Raw genomic sequence first — 17,194 nt, 5'->3', positions numbered from 1 at the left:
TTGTGACATAATCTAATCTCAAATTAAAGATTCTGGATATCTATTTTTTAATTCTAATTTTAAAAGTTAGAATCTGTAATTAAAATAAAAAAAACAAACCGGTCCTGAGTAAGCTCACTAGGAAATAATACGTACACATTATAATTTGCATACAAGCTCAAGCTGGGCTCGATAACATGAGCTAAGCTCAAGTATTCTCATAGATTTAAGTTTGATAAAAGTAGAATAAGTTGGGCTCGTTTAAGTTGACAAGCTTTGGTGAGGCTCGTACTCAGCTCACTGACTTTGACTGTACGAGCCAAGCTCGAATCGAGGCTCGTCTACCAGCCTATCGAGCTCAAGCATCTTTGGCACCCCTTATCAAAGCTAGCCTCGCATCGTCATCGTCAGAATATAAGTCAGACAAGTTTGATCGTGTTAACCGCTAATTCGTAGCCAAACTTGTAGCTGGAATGCAAGATTCCTTCGTCATTCGTACCAACTCTAGCTAAAATATGGCGATGATTACGCGGATTAATAGTAATGCGCAGCAGCAAATTAAACTAGTGGTACTGGACATGCATGCACCTCGACTCTTCCTTTAGTAGGTGGTGTGTCAGTCTCTCTCCGGACCGGACGTGGATGAACCGAGGAAGAAGAAGATACTCAACTGTTTCTCAAGCTCGTTTTCTCTATCTACAAAAGAAACTCCATTTCGCTTTCGATATTACTCCCTGAGCTGAGTGCACTAGTACGTCGTGCAAGAAATATACGTACTAATTAAGTAAGCGTCATGTTGCCAAGTTGGCTGAAAAGTGTGACGAAAATACCATTTGAGTGCGAGACATGCATGCTTTTGGGCGTCCAAATCGCAACTGTCTTGCTACTCACGGCGGGCCATGTCAGTCTCTTTGAAAAAGTCGTCCGCTTTGTTTTTCATGGGATAGGTGTCACCATTACTTGCAGTTTTTGTTTGTATCAGGTCACTGTGATGTGGTGAATGTTTATGTTCATCATGCACACATTTTGTACTACTTTGCTTCAGCTCTGCATGGTCAGTCATGGAGTTACTGGCAGGCCATTGGATTGTAATTCTGGTGAACAGAAAAGGAGCACTCATACTCCATAGGTTACATTTTTCTGGCCCCGTTTGAACCACATGATTTTCTTCTTCTGATTCTTGCAAAAAATGGTTATCTGATTCTTGCGGAAAAATGAATGTAAGCATAAGCATCGTGTTGGCAAGTTGGCTGCAAAGTGTGACGAAATTATGATTTGAAGGAACGCGAGAGAGGCCGGGCGTCCAAATTTGCGGCACGCTGATTGGAGAACCCAGCGGTCCTTCTTGCTCGTCTTTGGAAATTATCGTCAGGCCCCACCCACCTTCTCACATATGCTAACCCGATTCAGTTACTTTAATCTCTCCAATTCCAAGTCCAGATTAGATAAAACTCTCGGCAAATCTTGCTAAAAGGCACCAAATCAAATTACAAATTTCAAAGACTCATCTGTGTACGTGCCACACGCTGAGAGTCTGTTGTTTGCATGCGTGACTTATCATACCCACTAGTTATACGCACATCATTTTAATATGTGTGTATGCACATTCAAATCATCTCCAGCAGCTATCTTAAATTTTCATTCTTAAAAATACTATTACAATATTTCTTATCACTATTACAGCATCTTTTATTTTTTTATCTCTAATAACTATCTATTTTCTTACTCCGGTCCCGCTGCCAACCTTATGAACAATACTGCTACAGTGTTTTCCTGGACTCACGGCCAGCTATTATAAACAGTGCTGCTACAGGTTGCATGCACTGTAGCAGTACTGTGCGGCACTGTAGGACCAGATGAGATATCTGTTGGAGACCGATTTTCAGTGCTACCGTACTTTACAGGGTACTGTAGCATTAGATAACTCATTTGCTGAAATTGACCTTACCGGTACTTGTTTGGCACATACACAAATGACATTGGGTGTCACTGGCGTACACATAAATAACGAGTTTGGGATAAAACACGAGAAAAACAACTTCTGTCACATACTAGATAGACAACCATCCTTATGGCTAAGAGGATGTTTGGCAGAACTTTCAGAACAGTTTTCCGGTTAGAATTAGAGACCTCTATCAAATAATATATTTTAGCTTTCTGAGTGGAATCTGTGTGAGTGATTTTTTGAAATAAACTAGAAACTATGGAGTAAAAAAAGCACATTTCACTGATTCACTTCCCGCATAGAATCACTTGTTTCACATAATTTATTCTAGAGAATCACTTTCAACTACAAAATCATATATCATAGAGATTAAAAAAACTTGAATCAGAAAAATTTGAATCAGAAACAACACTACTAAACAGATTAAAAAAACTATCATTGGTGTCCCTAACAGGCAAACTCACTGTAACTCTCTCACACGGCGTAGCAATAATTGTTACACTAAAAATGCCATTGCTTGAACAAACTTGCTTATTTCACTCCTTCGCTCACATTATTTATCGATTGAAAAAAAAAACCATTCTTTACGCCTCAGTAAACGACGTTGTTACGACATGATTGAAATAAGGAATCTCGCTTATTTCGCTCTCTTTCTCATATTATTAGTTGATGGAAAATAAAACCCCATTTTATTCGGACCTCAACAAACTTATCATCCTTTACAACAAACGTATCATGCTTTACAGTATAGAATGACTCACACGAGATAAACGTCAATCTCTACCGCTAAAAAGAGTATTGCTTTAACATACTTGCTAGTTTTTGTTTTTTTGGAAATTAGAATAATAATCGTGACTCCTACTGATTCAATATCAGTTTGACAAGCTTATAAGTTTTCTTTAACAACTCATGATGACCTTTATGACGAAAAACATACAATCCTCATGGCACAAAAGACTACACTTAAAATTATAGTTAAAAAGACTACCACTTTAATAAGCTCGCTTATTTCACTCTCTTGCTTACATTGTTCATAGATGGAAAATAACATGCCATTTTCTTCACAGCTCAACAAACTTAGCATCCTTTTACACTTCAAAATGACACACACTTAGATAAACGACAATCTCTATCGCTAAAAAGACTATTACTTTAGTTTTCCTCGGGAAATCAGAATAATAATCGTGACTTCTACTGATTCGACAAGCTTAACAATTTTCTTTGACAGCTCACTATGACCCTTACGCCGAAAAAACGATGATCATCACGACTCAAAAGACTACCGCTTTAACAAATTATGGTTAAAAGACTACCGCTTTAACAAAATCTCTGTTGCTCATATTATTCATCGATGGCAAATAGCACGCCATTTTCTTCACGCCTCAACAAGTTTAGCATCCTTTACAATTTAGAATGACCCACACGAGATAAACGACAATCTCTACCGCTAAAAAGACTATTACTTTAACAAACTTGCTAGTTTTTTTTTTCAGAAATCAGAATGATAATCGTGATTTCTACAGATTTAATAATGGCTCAACAAGCTTAAAAAGTTTTCTTTGACAGCTCACTCATGACGACCTTTTTGTCAAAAAGCTGACAATCCTCACGGCTCAAAAGACTACCACTTCAACAAATTACGGTTAAAAAGACTACCAATTTAATAAGCTCGCTTATTTCCTTCTCTTGCTCACATTGTTCATCGATGAAAAATAACGCGCCATTTTCTTCACACCTCAACAAACTTAGCATCCTTTACAATTCAGAGTGACACACACTAGATAAATGACAACCTCTACCGCTAAAAAGACTTACTTTAACATACATGCTAATTTTCCTCAGGAAATCAGAATGATAATCATGACTTCTATTGATTCGACAAGCTTAACAATTTTCTTTGAGACCTTACACCGAAAAACCGACATTCGTCACGGCTCAAAAGACTACCACTTTAACAAATTACGGTTAAAAAGACTACCGTTTTAACGATCTCCCTTGTTTGAGAGCCATTTAAATTAACAAAAAGACCCCTATGAATAATTCCAAAATACAAAAGAAACCTAGCCAACTCAAAATTAGAAGCCTCCAAAGTCCAAAAGGAGAAACAACAATACGCATAACAAAAACAATCTACTATAAAAAGGGAAGAGAGAGAGAGAGTATTTTTTAGACGGAGAGAGAGTAAGAGGAGGAGGAGGAGAGAGAGAGGAGGGGCATGAAGGCAAGGCTAAGACCAAAATAAGTAAAGGTGTGATTGTTTGCTAGCATGTTTTGTTCTTCGTATGAATAATATATGTAGGAGGAAGTAGGTTGAACGGATGTAAAAATGTTTAGTTAGTTGTATTTGTTCGGATAGATTGAACTGAGTTTTTGTTTGATCGATTGAATCTCATATTACATAAGCGGATGCAAGAGCTGAGATTCTAATTGGTTGCTTATATAAAAGTGATTTTATGACATTGATAAATAAACTCTTTTGTATAAACGGATACAACAGTCTACATTCGTCCAGTCAGACTACGGAGTTCGAACTTGAGAATATAAATATATATTTACATATAAACTAAAATAATATATAAAAAATCTAATACGATTTTCTTTAAAATTATACACATTTACATAGCCAGATGATACGTGCAGCCAATCAATCACCCCAAAGAGGTAGAAAGCCCAAACCCCATCTCGCTTCCTCAAAGAAAAAAAGATCTCCATCTCACCCTCGTCGCTTTAGTATTAAATATACTCGCGCTCCAGCTCACTGGTTCCCCTTCCCAAATCACCTCAGCGAGTCCAATCGAGTCCAAGGCGGAAGCTTTAGCTGCGGCTATGGAGCATCAGGGTGCGGGGACGGACGGGGAGGTGCCGGCGGGGCTGGGGCTGACGGTGGCGGAGTACGAGCAGCTGAAGCCGACGGTGGACGCGCACCACCGCTACGCCGTGGGGGCGGGCCAATGCTCCTCGCTGCTGGCGCAGCGCATCCACGCACCGCCAGCCACCGTCTGGGCAATCGTGCGCCGCTTTGACTGCCCGCAGGTGTACAAGCACTTCATCCGCAGCTGCGCGCTCCGCCCGGACCCCGAAGCCGGCGACGTCCTCCGCCCTGGCCGCCTCCGCGAGGTTAGCGTCATCTCCGGCCTCCCCGCCAGCACCAGCACCGAGCGCCTCGATCTCCTCGACGACGCGAGCAGGGTCTTCGGCTTCTCCATCACTGGCGGCGAGCACCGCCTCCGCAACTACCGCTCCGTCACCACCGTGTCCGAGCTCGCCGGCCCCGGGATCTGCACCGTCGTGCTCGAGTCCTACGTCGTCGACGTTCCCGACGGCAACACCGAGGACGACACCCGCCTCTTCGCCGACACCGTCGTCAGGCTCAACCTCCAGAAGCTCAAGTCCCTTGCCGAGGCCAACGCCGCCGCCGCCCCCTCCAACTCCGTCCCCCAGCCTCCTCCGCCGGCGCCGGCGGAATAGCGCCGGTCGGAATGGGCAAGGGAAGAAAGCAACAGCAAGTTTTTGGTGTATCTGTAATTTCGTTTCTCTGAGAGGGTTTGCTCTGAATTGAATCTGATCATGGATGGACTTGGATTGGACAAGGAGGGGTCAGCTTGAATTAGGTGTCATTGCAAGGGTGCTACCTGTAATAAACCCCTTTTTCTTCTTCTTCTTCTTTTGCTGGATTCCTTCCTTTCTTCTTGGCTTTCTTTACTTCTTTCGGAATTCGGTTAATTTCAACTTTATGTGATTGGAATGGTTCCTTAGGAATTGCTGCTTCTCATCTTGCATTGCATCGTATTATACTGCATTGCATGTGGCTATCTTTCATGTGATTCAAGCATAGATTGAACCTGAATTCCTGGTGCATGAAGGATGGACTCCTCATTGGTAGCACCACTAAATCACTGATCAATATTGTTCATTATTTGGTTCCTTTCGTCTCTTAGTAGTTCTTGAGCGATAATGATTATAGATTGTTATATGTTGCGGTTGCAACATAATTTATTGGATTCTCTTGTGAATGCAAAAATCACCAGTGTCCATTTTTTTGGGTCAAGAATCTAGATCAGCTGGTAACCAGGCACTGTATTTTGTGCATGTATCTCCACTTAGAGCTGGAGTGGTTTGCCTTGTAGTTATTGTATTCTATAGCATGTACTACTATTTGAGTAAATTTCTTGTAGCTCCAGTGTAGCAGTACATTAGGAATAGCAAGTGTCGTCGATTCCTTAAATTGTACTGGTACTATATTTGATGATTGCCTTGAGATGCTTGTTCAGTACTAGCAATATCAGGGTGTTTTTTTGTCTCTTCTTGCCATATTTTTCTGCTACGTGTACGGTGTACTCCCTCCACGATCATTGTTCTGGAAGAAGCGTCAAATATGCTATAGCGACGCTTTGCTTTGTTATCATGGAATAGATATCACCATTAGTTGCACTTCCCAAGCATTCTTTGTTTCTATCTGATCACTGCAATGTGGTGAATATATGTCCAGCTTGTACCCTCCATTTTTAACTTGGGTTGTAATTCTAGTGAACAAAAAGGGGTACTCATACTCCATGGGTGACATTTTTTCTGTCCAGTTCGAATGGCATGATTGTTTTCCTGATTCTTGCAGAAATTGAATTGTTTCTTTGTAAAATTCAAGCATTCCGAACGTCGCCGGGCCTTGGAGACCATATCTTGTAATGCCTTCGAAAAGTGCCTGAAGATTCAGACAGGGAAGGGGGAAGCAAGTAAAATGCTCACAAGACCAATGAGCATTTCCTTTCTATTTCGCCACACAGGTCCTTGCCACAAGTGAAAAATCAAGAGATTCGGAGAGCAATTTCTCGCCTCGAGAAAATTGAAAGCTCAGGGCACGTTGGAATGACAAATAGTATATTTTGGCGCTCCACTTCCTGTCAGTGGGGATCTCCTCTCACCAATCCCGTTGCTTCATCGCTCAGCAATTCGGCATCATCAAAAGCCTAATCAGCGTGTCTCTTCTTTCATGACCTTTTGACCGTCTTTCATCCCCCATCGCCACCTTACTCAGATTCCTTCTGCTTTAACAACCACAACTGAAAGCTGATGAAAAATACATATCCCTGAATAATTGGCAGTAGTCACATGCTTATGTGTTCATGAAAACTGAAAACCAGTGGTCCCTGAGAGGGACTACGCTGTAGCAACAACAAACCCGGCATCCGGGGCTCCAATTGGCTACGAAATCTCATTGCAAACGAGCAGAGAGATCCCGGCTCATCGAAACGAAGCTTGAAAGCGATCCACCACATTCTTTGCCGCGACAACGGGTGCCATGGTTGGAGGAACAAGGTGACTGTGTGATCATCAACCAATTGCTGTCCTAAGTTACAATGGATGCTACAAATTCCTTGGCCAAGATCTACCAACTTATCTACCAACTTCGCTTTACATGTACTTCTTCAGATTAAAACCAACGACCTATATTCGAGTTTGAATTCGAAAACCTATTCTCTTCTACTCAGAAAATTATCTGATTCTTCCTAGCTAGGTAGTCCCACTAAGTGAAACACAAGTGTGTAACTTCGATGGCATTGCAGTACAATAACGCAGGTCAGAGGGAGGAATGGGGACAGGCATTTTGTACAGGTGAGAAACAGAAGTACTGGTGGCTGCCGTTGCATTGCACTCTCACATGGCACTGTCATTAGGACACTGACCTCCCCTCATCGACTTGCTCAACTTGCCCTAGTAATCAAAGCAAGAAAAGACTCCTCTCTTCTGGGCCTCAGCTGGTCAGGTCAGGTCAGGATATCATCTCACGTACGACTCAAGTCTGAAGCAGAATCGACGGGAGCAGAATTTTCTCAAGAACTCTGCCTTAATTGCGATTAACACAGGAATCACTGTGTAAACAGTGTAATGAGTCAACAGCTACAGCAGCCTGCATTAATTAATCATTATTACTGTAACAATTCCTGTAGTAACAGTGGTATGGTCTAATATAGCGACATGATTTACTGTTCACTAATTACTGTAGTGCATGATCTGAGCTCTCCGTTTTTGATCGGACGATGCACATTCACCTTAATGTAGAGGACTGTAGCATCACTGCATTGGCTTCTCCAATGCAGAGGATCTCAGTCCGCCAGCTACAACTAGTGATCAAATGACATCAACAAAAAGTTCTCGTCGTATCATAGTTTGGGGTTGAATTTGCCAAGCCGAAAACAAGATTCCTGATGGCAATCTAGTGTTCATTTTAGCAGTTTTCCCCTAAGCGAAATAGCGACGCAAAAGATTAAAAAAATGGGGTGAGAGAGGCTCGAACTCTCGACCTCAGGATCACTCACGTTTTAGCTATGAGACCTACGCGCTAGCCAACTGCGCCACCACCCCGCTAATGCTCTGCGTTTCAATTTATTAATCATAATCCATCAAAAGAGTCTCTACTAAATTTCACCGAATTTTCGGGAATTCTATAAGGTAACGAAATATCTAGTTTTAAATTTTCTTTTATTGCTATGTGAGACCCACATAGCAGACTATGAAAAATAATCAAAATTTCATAAAATTTGGTCTTTTCGCCGATGAAAAAAAAATATAAAATAAAATTGAAATCCCTACCCCGCCGAGGTCATGTACCAAGCCAAAGATTTAGTTAAAGATTGTTATCATGTCCACGATTCGTACACAAAAAGGTCTCCGAACAGCATCAGAATTTCAACAGCAGTTGACACTGCAACCGTGAGGTCAGTATCATCAGCGCCTAAAATTTAGGACACGCACTGTACACGATCACTGCAAAGTCACAACGCCGCCAAATGCACCCATCAGCAAGGCCTTATCAGCTTCATTAGTCTCATGGCGCCAGAGCCAGCGTCAGCAAAGCTCCAAGTGAATGCAATGCAAATTTCATAAACAAATTTTCTTTTACAGATGAGTTACACAGTTCGCCGCCATCGTTGCATCACATGAATCAGAACAAGTGTGAAAGAAACATCAGAACGAAGTGACATGGTGCAAGATCACCCTAGCGCGGACCTGGTCACCTCGTACGCCAAGAAGCACGCAGCGTTGGCCGGCACGCTGCGACCCATGGCGGGGCCGAACCCCTTGTACAATCCCTTCACGCCGTCGGCGGCGAGGATCTTCCTGAACGCGTCCATGGAGCCCGAGTACTTGGGGTTCTTGTAGTCGTCCACCTGGAGCACGCTCTTCACGACGTCGGTCGGGTACACTGAGCCCCAGAAGGAGGCACCGGCGAGGCCGCCGGCCACGATCAGGGAGCCACGGCCGAGCTGCGACGTATCCTGCCCGCCGGCGATCAGCTGCTTGATCGCTTCGTACACCCCGAACATGATGGCGTTGCCGGGGACCTCGCGCGCGAGCGTCGGGAAGAGGCCCTTGAAGAGGCCGCGCGTGCCGCCTTCTGATTTGAGCACGTGTCTAGCGACGTCGATCGGGCCACCGTATTTCACTGAAGCGGGGGCGGCGACGCCTCCCGCGCCGGCGGCAGCAGGGGCAGGAGCAGCAGTCGCTAAGGCGCTCTGGGCTTGCAACCTGACACGAGATGAACATGCAAGGATCAGTGCTCTGCTTCATCTGCAGTGCCGAAACATTCTGAGAAAACAAGCATGCAAATTGGCAAACAACAGATTAACTGAGTGGGAATGCTGCATGATCGCAAGAACACATCTCAGTAATGCGGCAGAGTACTAGCACTGCTGAACAATGCAGTGAAAAGTGATGCATTGCTTGAATGGAAGGATGGACCAAAATATTTTAGCTACATCACTGGACCAACAACACGCTGTAGGAAGATGATGCTTCAAACATAATGTTTGACTCATTTCCATAAAACACTATGCAAGTTTTTTTAATTGATATGACATTATTCATGTTGCTTGCTTAACACTACTAGATACGCTTGCATTCAGATTACACTACTTAATGAACTGACGCAACACTTTTGTTCAGAACGAAATGATCAGCAGGGTGTTACAAGTTTACAACTGACCTGCACTTGATGAGTTCGGTGGGGCACGCCAGGAACGAGACGGCGACCCCAGCGCCGGCGCCGGCGACGACCTGCTGGCCGACGGTGAGCGGCACGCCGGGCTCGGACCGCAGCACGGCCTCCATCTGGCCCCTGACGGTGAAGAGCACGGCGTTGAAGGCGGCGACGGTGGCGAGGGGCGCGCCCATGCCCTTGTAGAGGCCCCGGGGCCCCTCGGCGCCCAGCGTCTGCTTGACGGCGTCGACGGCGCCGGCGTAACGGGGAGGCTGGCCGGGCGGCGGCGTGGGCTGGCTCTGCAGCTTCACCTTGATTGTGTCGAACGGGTGGCCCACTACCAGCTGCGCCGCGCCGCCCACCGTGCCGGCCGTCAGGTCCTTGGCCACGTCACCCATCTGCCATGCACGCTTGCAAATTCAGTTGGATGCTGTCTGCCTATCTGAATGTCAGTTTCTACTCACTTTCAGTAATTTCTTCAGTGCGTCACTATTCTTCATTTTAACCGCATTATTTGTTTCATGTAATTAGGTTCAGTAAACACATCAGACAGCTGAAGAAATGAATAAAAAAAAGGCATATTCACAACTGCTCCTAGAAGCATAACATCTTCGCATTTTCTGACCAGGATGAACTTGTCTCTTTCTCTGCCTTCTTTTGCCTGAACCTACCAACAGCTGAACCTATCTGTTTCTAAGATAGCTTACGAACCTAGACGGCTTGACACCAGAACAGGCTCCCTTGTAGGAGCATCCATGGCCGAGTAGGCAGACAAGTTTGTCCCAGTAGCAGGGAAGACACAAGGAGAACATGTTCATGTACGCCCAGGCATTGTAAGTTTGTAACTGACTGACTACCCAGCGAACCCTTTCGGCATCTCTAGATTTTGGGCCTCAAGTGGTAGGCGCATCAGACATTAAATTGTAGGCCTGAGGAGAACGAGGGCAGACGATTGATTTACGAGATTACGCAAAGAAAATCAGTCGGGATGATGATGCTACCCTCCGATAAATCTGCATAACCGTAGCCCAATCAGATGGCCGAAATCCCAAATTAAGCAGCAAGACGGACAGCTCTTCCAATAATGGCCATACCCAACCAGAAAATACACACACTGATCTGACAAGAACAAGGAAATCTGAAATGGATTCATACTTGGGTTAGGCAAGGAGCAGAGCTTTTGCAATGGAGATGAAGGCCAGGTACGACCGCCGCCTCCTCCTCCTCCTCACCCAACGACTCAGCACGCTCCTCCACAATAAGTCAATAACCAGAGCGGCAACTTGGACTACTAAAATACATGGCACATATGCCAATAGGAAAAAGGAAAGAAAATTGAGGCCAAGAAGCCAAGAGTGGGGAGACGAGGGCCACTCGCCACCAAGCGCCGCAACCTAACAAAAACAAATCGAAAGGAAAGGCCACCAGCCCACCAGCAGCACCATCTCAGCATCAGAGCACCACCACTCCCGGATCACCGTCGGATGGCCAATCCACTCCAGGCCAACCATTGCGACAAGGCCTATATCACTATCGAACGTGCGTTGGTTGTTTCGCCGGTGGCGGAGCGACCGGTTGGGGGTTCGATTTCCGGTATCGTAAGGGGCCTTGTTTCCGTTAATAGAATTTTTTCAAACAGTCTTGAGCATCTGTGAACATAATAGGAGCGTACAAGTATATGTTGAAGGTTCCGTGAATCTCTTTAGCAGATGTATATGGATATGTATAGGTCTAATATCTGCTTTAGGGTATATGGGTGTGTATGTATAGGATGTGATATGTATAAACATGTTTTCAGATACTACAGTTTGTACCCAATGTTGAGAAAAAAAATTGTCAATATCACTACTCCATCACCTATCATTCATTAAGGGTCTATTTGGTTGGTTGAATCAATCCATACATGCACGGGGTTGTGCGGGATTTGAATAGGTTCAGCTGTTTGTTTTGTTGAATCGTATTATTCTGTTTAGGGTGAGATGATTCAAGTTATTATAATATACCAAGAAGATGATATACCGAGTTGTGTGGTAAAATTGGTCGAACGAACCCATACAGGTTCTGTCAACTCTGTTAATCACTTATAGTTAATGATGATTAGTGACTATTAGTAGTTATTAATGATTTTTAGTTAAATATTGATTACAATTATTATTGTGGATATTTAATAATAATTATTGACAATTTAAGTTATGATTAACTAGAATAAGTAATGATTAATACTAACTAGCATAGTTTGTTCATAATAATAAATATGAAAATATATTATTTTCGTAAAATAGTTAAGTTATACATAGATATAATACATGACTTTTAACAACTAAATATGTTCACGTACAATCTCATACATCCAATCAAACACATTTTTATACCATCTCATACAACTAACCAAATAATCTACTTGTACCACCTCATATAGGATCATCCCATCTATCCAGGACGATCACATCCTATTCAACTTCGTTCAACCAACTAATGCCCTACTTGTTTTAGCTTTTTTCTGGCTTCTGCTTCTTAGAAGACAAAAGTTGAAATGAACAAGGTTCTGAAAAGCTAACTTTTGATGAAATGAACTAAAAAATTAAGAAGCTGACTTAGAATGACTTTTTTAGCTTATGGTAGGCTGAAAACCTAAAAAATTCTCGTAAAATCCAACAGACAAAAGCCAGAAACTAAAAGACAGCTTTCAGCAAAAGCCTAAAAGCCATCTTCCAAACAAACTGGCCCTAAAAACACACACCAAAGGGTGTGTTTAGTTAAAGGACAATATTGGATTGAATATATCTATTCATATTTTGTTGGATGAAGCAATTCAATTTTTTGTTTGGTAGCAAGGATAGGGTGATCTAATTTTTTTATTTGGTTGGATGGAAGAACTTGGATGAGGTTAGCTAACATTTTACAAGACCCACTTGTCATATATTTAGTTTTTTATTAAAATATAATCATGTGAGATCTTGTTTTGTTGATTAATTGCAATAAATACAATGATACAATTGGATCACAAATCCGATAAATGGTTTAGGAGATAATCTCATTTAAAATATGCTAAAAAATATATTTACTCTAACTAACCAGAATATATCATATTAATAGAGATAAAGCTCATCTAGAATATAGATAGCTTCGTACGGCCAATTTCACATGATGATTTCATCTAGCATCTAAAGAGAATATTTCTCTTAAATGAACATACCATCTAACTCGCACTCTAACCAAACACTTCACAAAACTAGATGTTCTTCTCCCATAAAAAATATCCCTCTAAACAAAAACACCATAACTCCACACATAATCAGGTTATCAATAAACAATCTTGCCATTGCTTCCAAACTCCAAAGTTTTCAAGCACAGGTTGCTGCATATTTGCAGCAAAAATATTCTAAAAAATGCTGACCATTGCTGCATTCTCAACTGCTCTCCAACGTGCAGTTCCATCGCCATGCCAGAAGAAATGGCAATGGCAATGAAATCTCCAATCAACCTAGAGCCGCCCTTGTTATCTCGTAGGCCACGAACGTCGCGGCATTGGCGGGAACGCTGAGCGCCATGGCAGGTCCGAACCCCTTGTACAGGCCCTTCACCCCATCAGCCGCGATGATCTTCCTCAGCGCGTCGAGGGACCCCGACTGTGAGCTGCGCGCAGGTCTGGATTCTAGGTTACGAAAGGGATCGGCAGGGGTGGAGTCGCCGGCACAGCGTGCAGGTGCACGGCGTGCAGCAGCGGCTCGCGCCGGCCGCACTTCGCGCACGGCAAGTACGTCCCGGCCATGGAGTTGGAGGTCTCCGAGCGGAAGCAGGTGTTCGGGCACAGGCAGCGCGACGCGGGGAGGTTGCAGTGCGGCGAGGTACGGTCCGTGCGGATCAGCGGGCCGGGGACGGCGGTGTCCGGCAACCTCCAAGGGACGTTCGCCTTCGTCGAGATCACGGAGCCGTTGAGTGCTTACAAGCTTGGTAACTGAAGGTTCTAGCCAGCTGCTTGTGCATGGCTGCTTTGCTAGTAATGACTCAATACTATCGCGTTCAGTCTTAGCCCAATTTCCTTTTTATTTCCTACTCTCGAGATCGTATCAGACCTTGAAAATTCGTACGCGGCGCTCTAAGCCACTTCTCAATGAATTTTCCTCTTGATTTTTTTTCATGCCCCTCATGGTCGTTGTTTCATTCACCAACCACCCCAGGATGAAATTTCTCTTTTTCATATCTCCCCTCAGAGATCGAATCGGGTCAAGAAATTTTACACGATCATTCGCCGCTCCTTCCCCCTTCTCCATGAATTTATTCTTGATTTTTCGCGCGCTCATGTGACCGATAAATGGTGGTTATCTGGTATTACGAGGTGGTCGTTATATCTTTTTTTATCATACAAATATCTCTGTTTTTATTGAAAGCAAATTAACTATACATAAATCATCAAATCACCGGTATAAACCACAGACACACAACAAAAAGGAAAGAAAAACAATCTGTAGGCCGCTAGCATCACAGAGAAGCTCACAAGCTCTAAGGTAGCAGATTAGACATAAGAAAATAAGATTATAACTCTGAGTTACTAGATAAACAACTACAAACACACAGAGAGATTCACATCACCAAGACATCAGATTAGACAATATGATTAGGCTAGAAGTTGTGGCACCACTCCATGAGATGCTTAAGAGCTGGTTTGATCTTGTCCTTGTCGTCCTCCTTGAACAGGATTTTTCAACTCTACAAGTACGAAAGACTATTGAGAAGAATATCAATTGGTTTGTTAGGGAATTTCTTTCAATAGTCATCCTATTATGAGCACGCCAAATCACACAGCAAAGCTCTGTAAAGAAAAAGAGAATCAGTTTTGTAGGTAGATTTAGTTTCTGAGCTAACCATCTGAGAGTAAAATCATCAAGGATCTAGGGTTGCTCAACCCATCCAAAGCATTCTCTCACTACACTCCATGCAAAGTTACATAGCAAACATTGGAAGAAAATGCGATTAACATTTTCTTTTTTTTCCACAAAGATAGCAAGCATCACTACCCTTCCACCTCATCCTCATTAAAGTGGTTGCAGTTTGCAATCTATCATTGAGCATCTGTCAGATAAAGATCTTTATCTTTTGTGGAACTTTGCATTTCCAAATTGTACCGCTAATTTTGCTTCTTATTACACCATCCAGCATGAAACGATATAAAGACTTAGTGGTGAAATTCCTAGACTCCTCCAGGACCAGTGAACTTCATCATCTAAGTCATCCAAATTGATGAAGTTTATCAGCCTCTTTAAAACCTCATATCTTGCTAATTAATTCTAAGGGAGTTAGAGCTCTTCTGAAATTGATTCTGAAAGTGCCCCCTCAAAGCAATCAACCACCTTGGCAGATGCATCTGAGATCATTTTGTATAGCTAAGGGAATTGGATCTTAAGGGGGTATCATGTATCTAGGTATCAGTCTAAAAACTAATTATTTTCCCATTGTGCACCTTATATACAACTCCTCACTAGAATAAATGTTTAACCTTATGAAGACCTTGTCAGAACTGAGTGGATCCTTTCCTCTTAGAGGCAAAGAAATCCCCATCTATCATATATTTGGCCCTCAGGAGCCTGCACCAAAGTTCCTACCTATTTCTCAAGAGTTTCCAAATTCATTTGACCATTAGATATTGATTCATAATCCGTGTGTTGATAATACCTAGACCTCTTTGGTCTTTCGGTTTGCAAACAACCTCCTACTTTACAATATGTTACTTGAACTTATCTTGAGCCCATCTCTATAGGAATTTGGATCTAATAGAATTCATCCTCCCATGGGTCCCAACATGAGGGATATAGAAACCTATGATATACATGGGGAGACCACTCAAGCAAGTGTTGGATAACACAAGTCTCCTCCCTGAAGACATGTTTGTCTCCTTCCAAGGGTCAAGCCTCTTAAATAGTTTTTGGACCAAAGGGTCAAAGGCATCCCACACTCAAAGACTGATCATCAATTAGACCAAGATATTTTATTGGCAGGATGCCTAATTTGCAATTGAGCATATTGGTACATTTCTCTTTTGTTTCTTGGTCGGTTCCAAAAACAAATGCCTCACTCTTGTGAAAGTTGATTTTAAGTCCTGACATCCATTCAAAGCAATGCAATATAATCTTCAGGTTTAGAATGCTAGCTTCCGAGCAATCAGACATAATCATCGTGTTATCAGTGTATTGCACATGTATGATTCCCCCGGGATAAGGTGTTCCATTAACCCTGAGATAAGGTCTTTATCCCTAGCCTTATTCATCAACGAGCCCAAAACTTTTGCCACAAAATTGAATAAAATTAGGGATAAAGGATCTCCCTGTTTAGATCTTGATAGGTTCTGAAATAAGAGCCCTGAGGAGAAACCTGTTCAGTTTGATCCAAAAATGTTATTTTAGATGCATATCTTTATCTGGTTAGGAGCCATATAGGCGTTTATAAAACTCGATGATATGCTTCGTGATGTCATCATATTTCATAACCATCTCTGTTTCTGTCTCTAACTGTCTGATGCGATTTTTCCCTTTCCTTCCATTAGCACAAAGGTGAAAAAACCTGAAATTCGAATCACCATGAAGAATCCAGTCTTGCAATCGTTATATCATTTACCGACCACCCTCGGACTTTATTATCTTTTTTATTTCTCCATCTAGAGATCATACCAGAGTCCAAAATTTTGAGGCATGCTTGTGCGATCCATTCCCAGTATCCATGAATTTTCCCATGGTTTTTGCGTCTGTACCGGGCGGCGAAACTTGGATCTGCAGACCCCTCAGGCCTCTGGAGCACGCCGCTGTTTTTCATCTTAAGAGTTGTTCTGTTTGTCTTTTGATCTGCCAAGCTTGTGTTGCTGTTCTCTAGCATTCTTTCATCCAGCAAACCGAGTACATGTAGGCAAGTTCTGCAAGCGCAATCGCGGATGCTGATTGATCGAATCAGGAGAGGACTCCTACTTGCCTGCTTGGTTCACGGGATCGATCCCCTTGGCCCAAGACTCCCTCTCTATCTCTCAAGATCTAATCCGACGGCCGAGAGAGAGGGGTCATCTGTCAGATGGGGGTGGAGGAACGCCGACGGGAATCTCAAAGGGAACTTGTGTTTTTGTTTGGTCCCCAGCAGCAGCTTCTTGATCAGATTGCATGTGACTGACCCTTGCTTGCTTCTTCATCAGATTGCAGTAATCAATCAGTGCCCGATTTGGCTCTCCCTGCGACACAAATTAAGCTCCAGTTTTTCAAAGCAACTGCCACTCTACCAACAGATGAACAAAGATAGCAAAGCATTCTCAGCTG

At 42.9% G+C, this 17,194-nt stretch overlaps 2 protein-coding genes and 1 non-coding gene across 3 annotated transcripts; 1 reads left to right on the top strand and 2 right to left on the bottom strand.

Annotated features, from left to right (window-relative positions):
- The first annotated feature begins 4,612 nt into the window (after positions 1 to 4,612).
- On the top strand, positions 4,613 to 5,691 carry LOC133908094 (abscisic acid receptor PYL10-like). The gene has a single exon (XM_062350220.1). It carries the CDS (start codon positions 4,751 to 4,753, stop codon positions 5,390 to 5,392), a length of 642 nt encoding a protein of 213 aa, XP_062206204.1. The 5' UTR covers positions 4,613 to 4,750; the 3' UTR covers positions 5,393 to 5,691.
- A 2,504-nt stretch (positions 5,692 to 8,195) lies between these two features.
- Positions 8,196 to 8,284, bottom strand: TRNAM-CAU (transfer RNA methionine (anticodon CAU)). Its single transcript is given in 2 exon segments — positions 8,196 to 8,231; positions 8,247 to 8,284. It is a non-coding gene; the product is annotated as a tRNA-Met (tRNA).
- Positions 8,285 to 8,783: 499 nt separating this feature from the next.
- On the bottom strand, positions 8,784 to 11,216 carry LOC133907928 (mitochondrial carnitine/acylcarnitine carrier-like protein). The gene is made up of 3 exons (XM_062350053.1): positions 11,055 to 11,216; positions 9,906 to 10,297; positions 8,784 to 9,448 (listed from the first exon to the last, which is right to left on the bottom strand). The coding sequence occupies exons 2-3, from the start codon at positions 10,295 to 10,297 to the stop codon at positions 8,914 to 8,916; spliced, it is 927 nt and encodes a 308-aa protein (XP_062206037.1). The 5' UTR covers positions 11,055 to 11,216; the 3' UTR covers positions 8,784 to 8,913.
- Positions 11,217 to 17,194: the final 5,978 nt, after the last annotated feature.

The sequence above is a fragment of the Phragmites australis genome, chromosome 24 (genome assembly GCF_958298935.1).
Source record: "Phragmites australis chromosome 24, lpPhrAust1.1, whole genome shotgun sequence".
Lineage (NCBI taxonomy): Eukaryota > Viridiplantae > Streptophyta > Magnoliopsida > Poales > Poaceae > Phragmites > Phragmites australis.
This window is presented reverse-complemented; position numbering and strand designations above follow the sequence as displayed.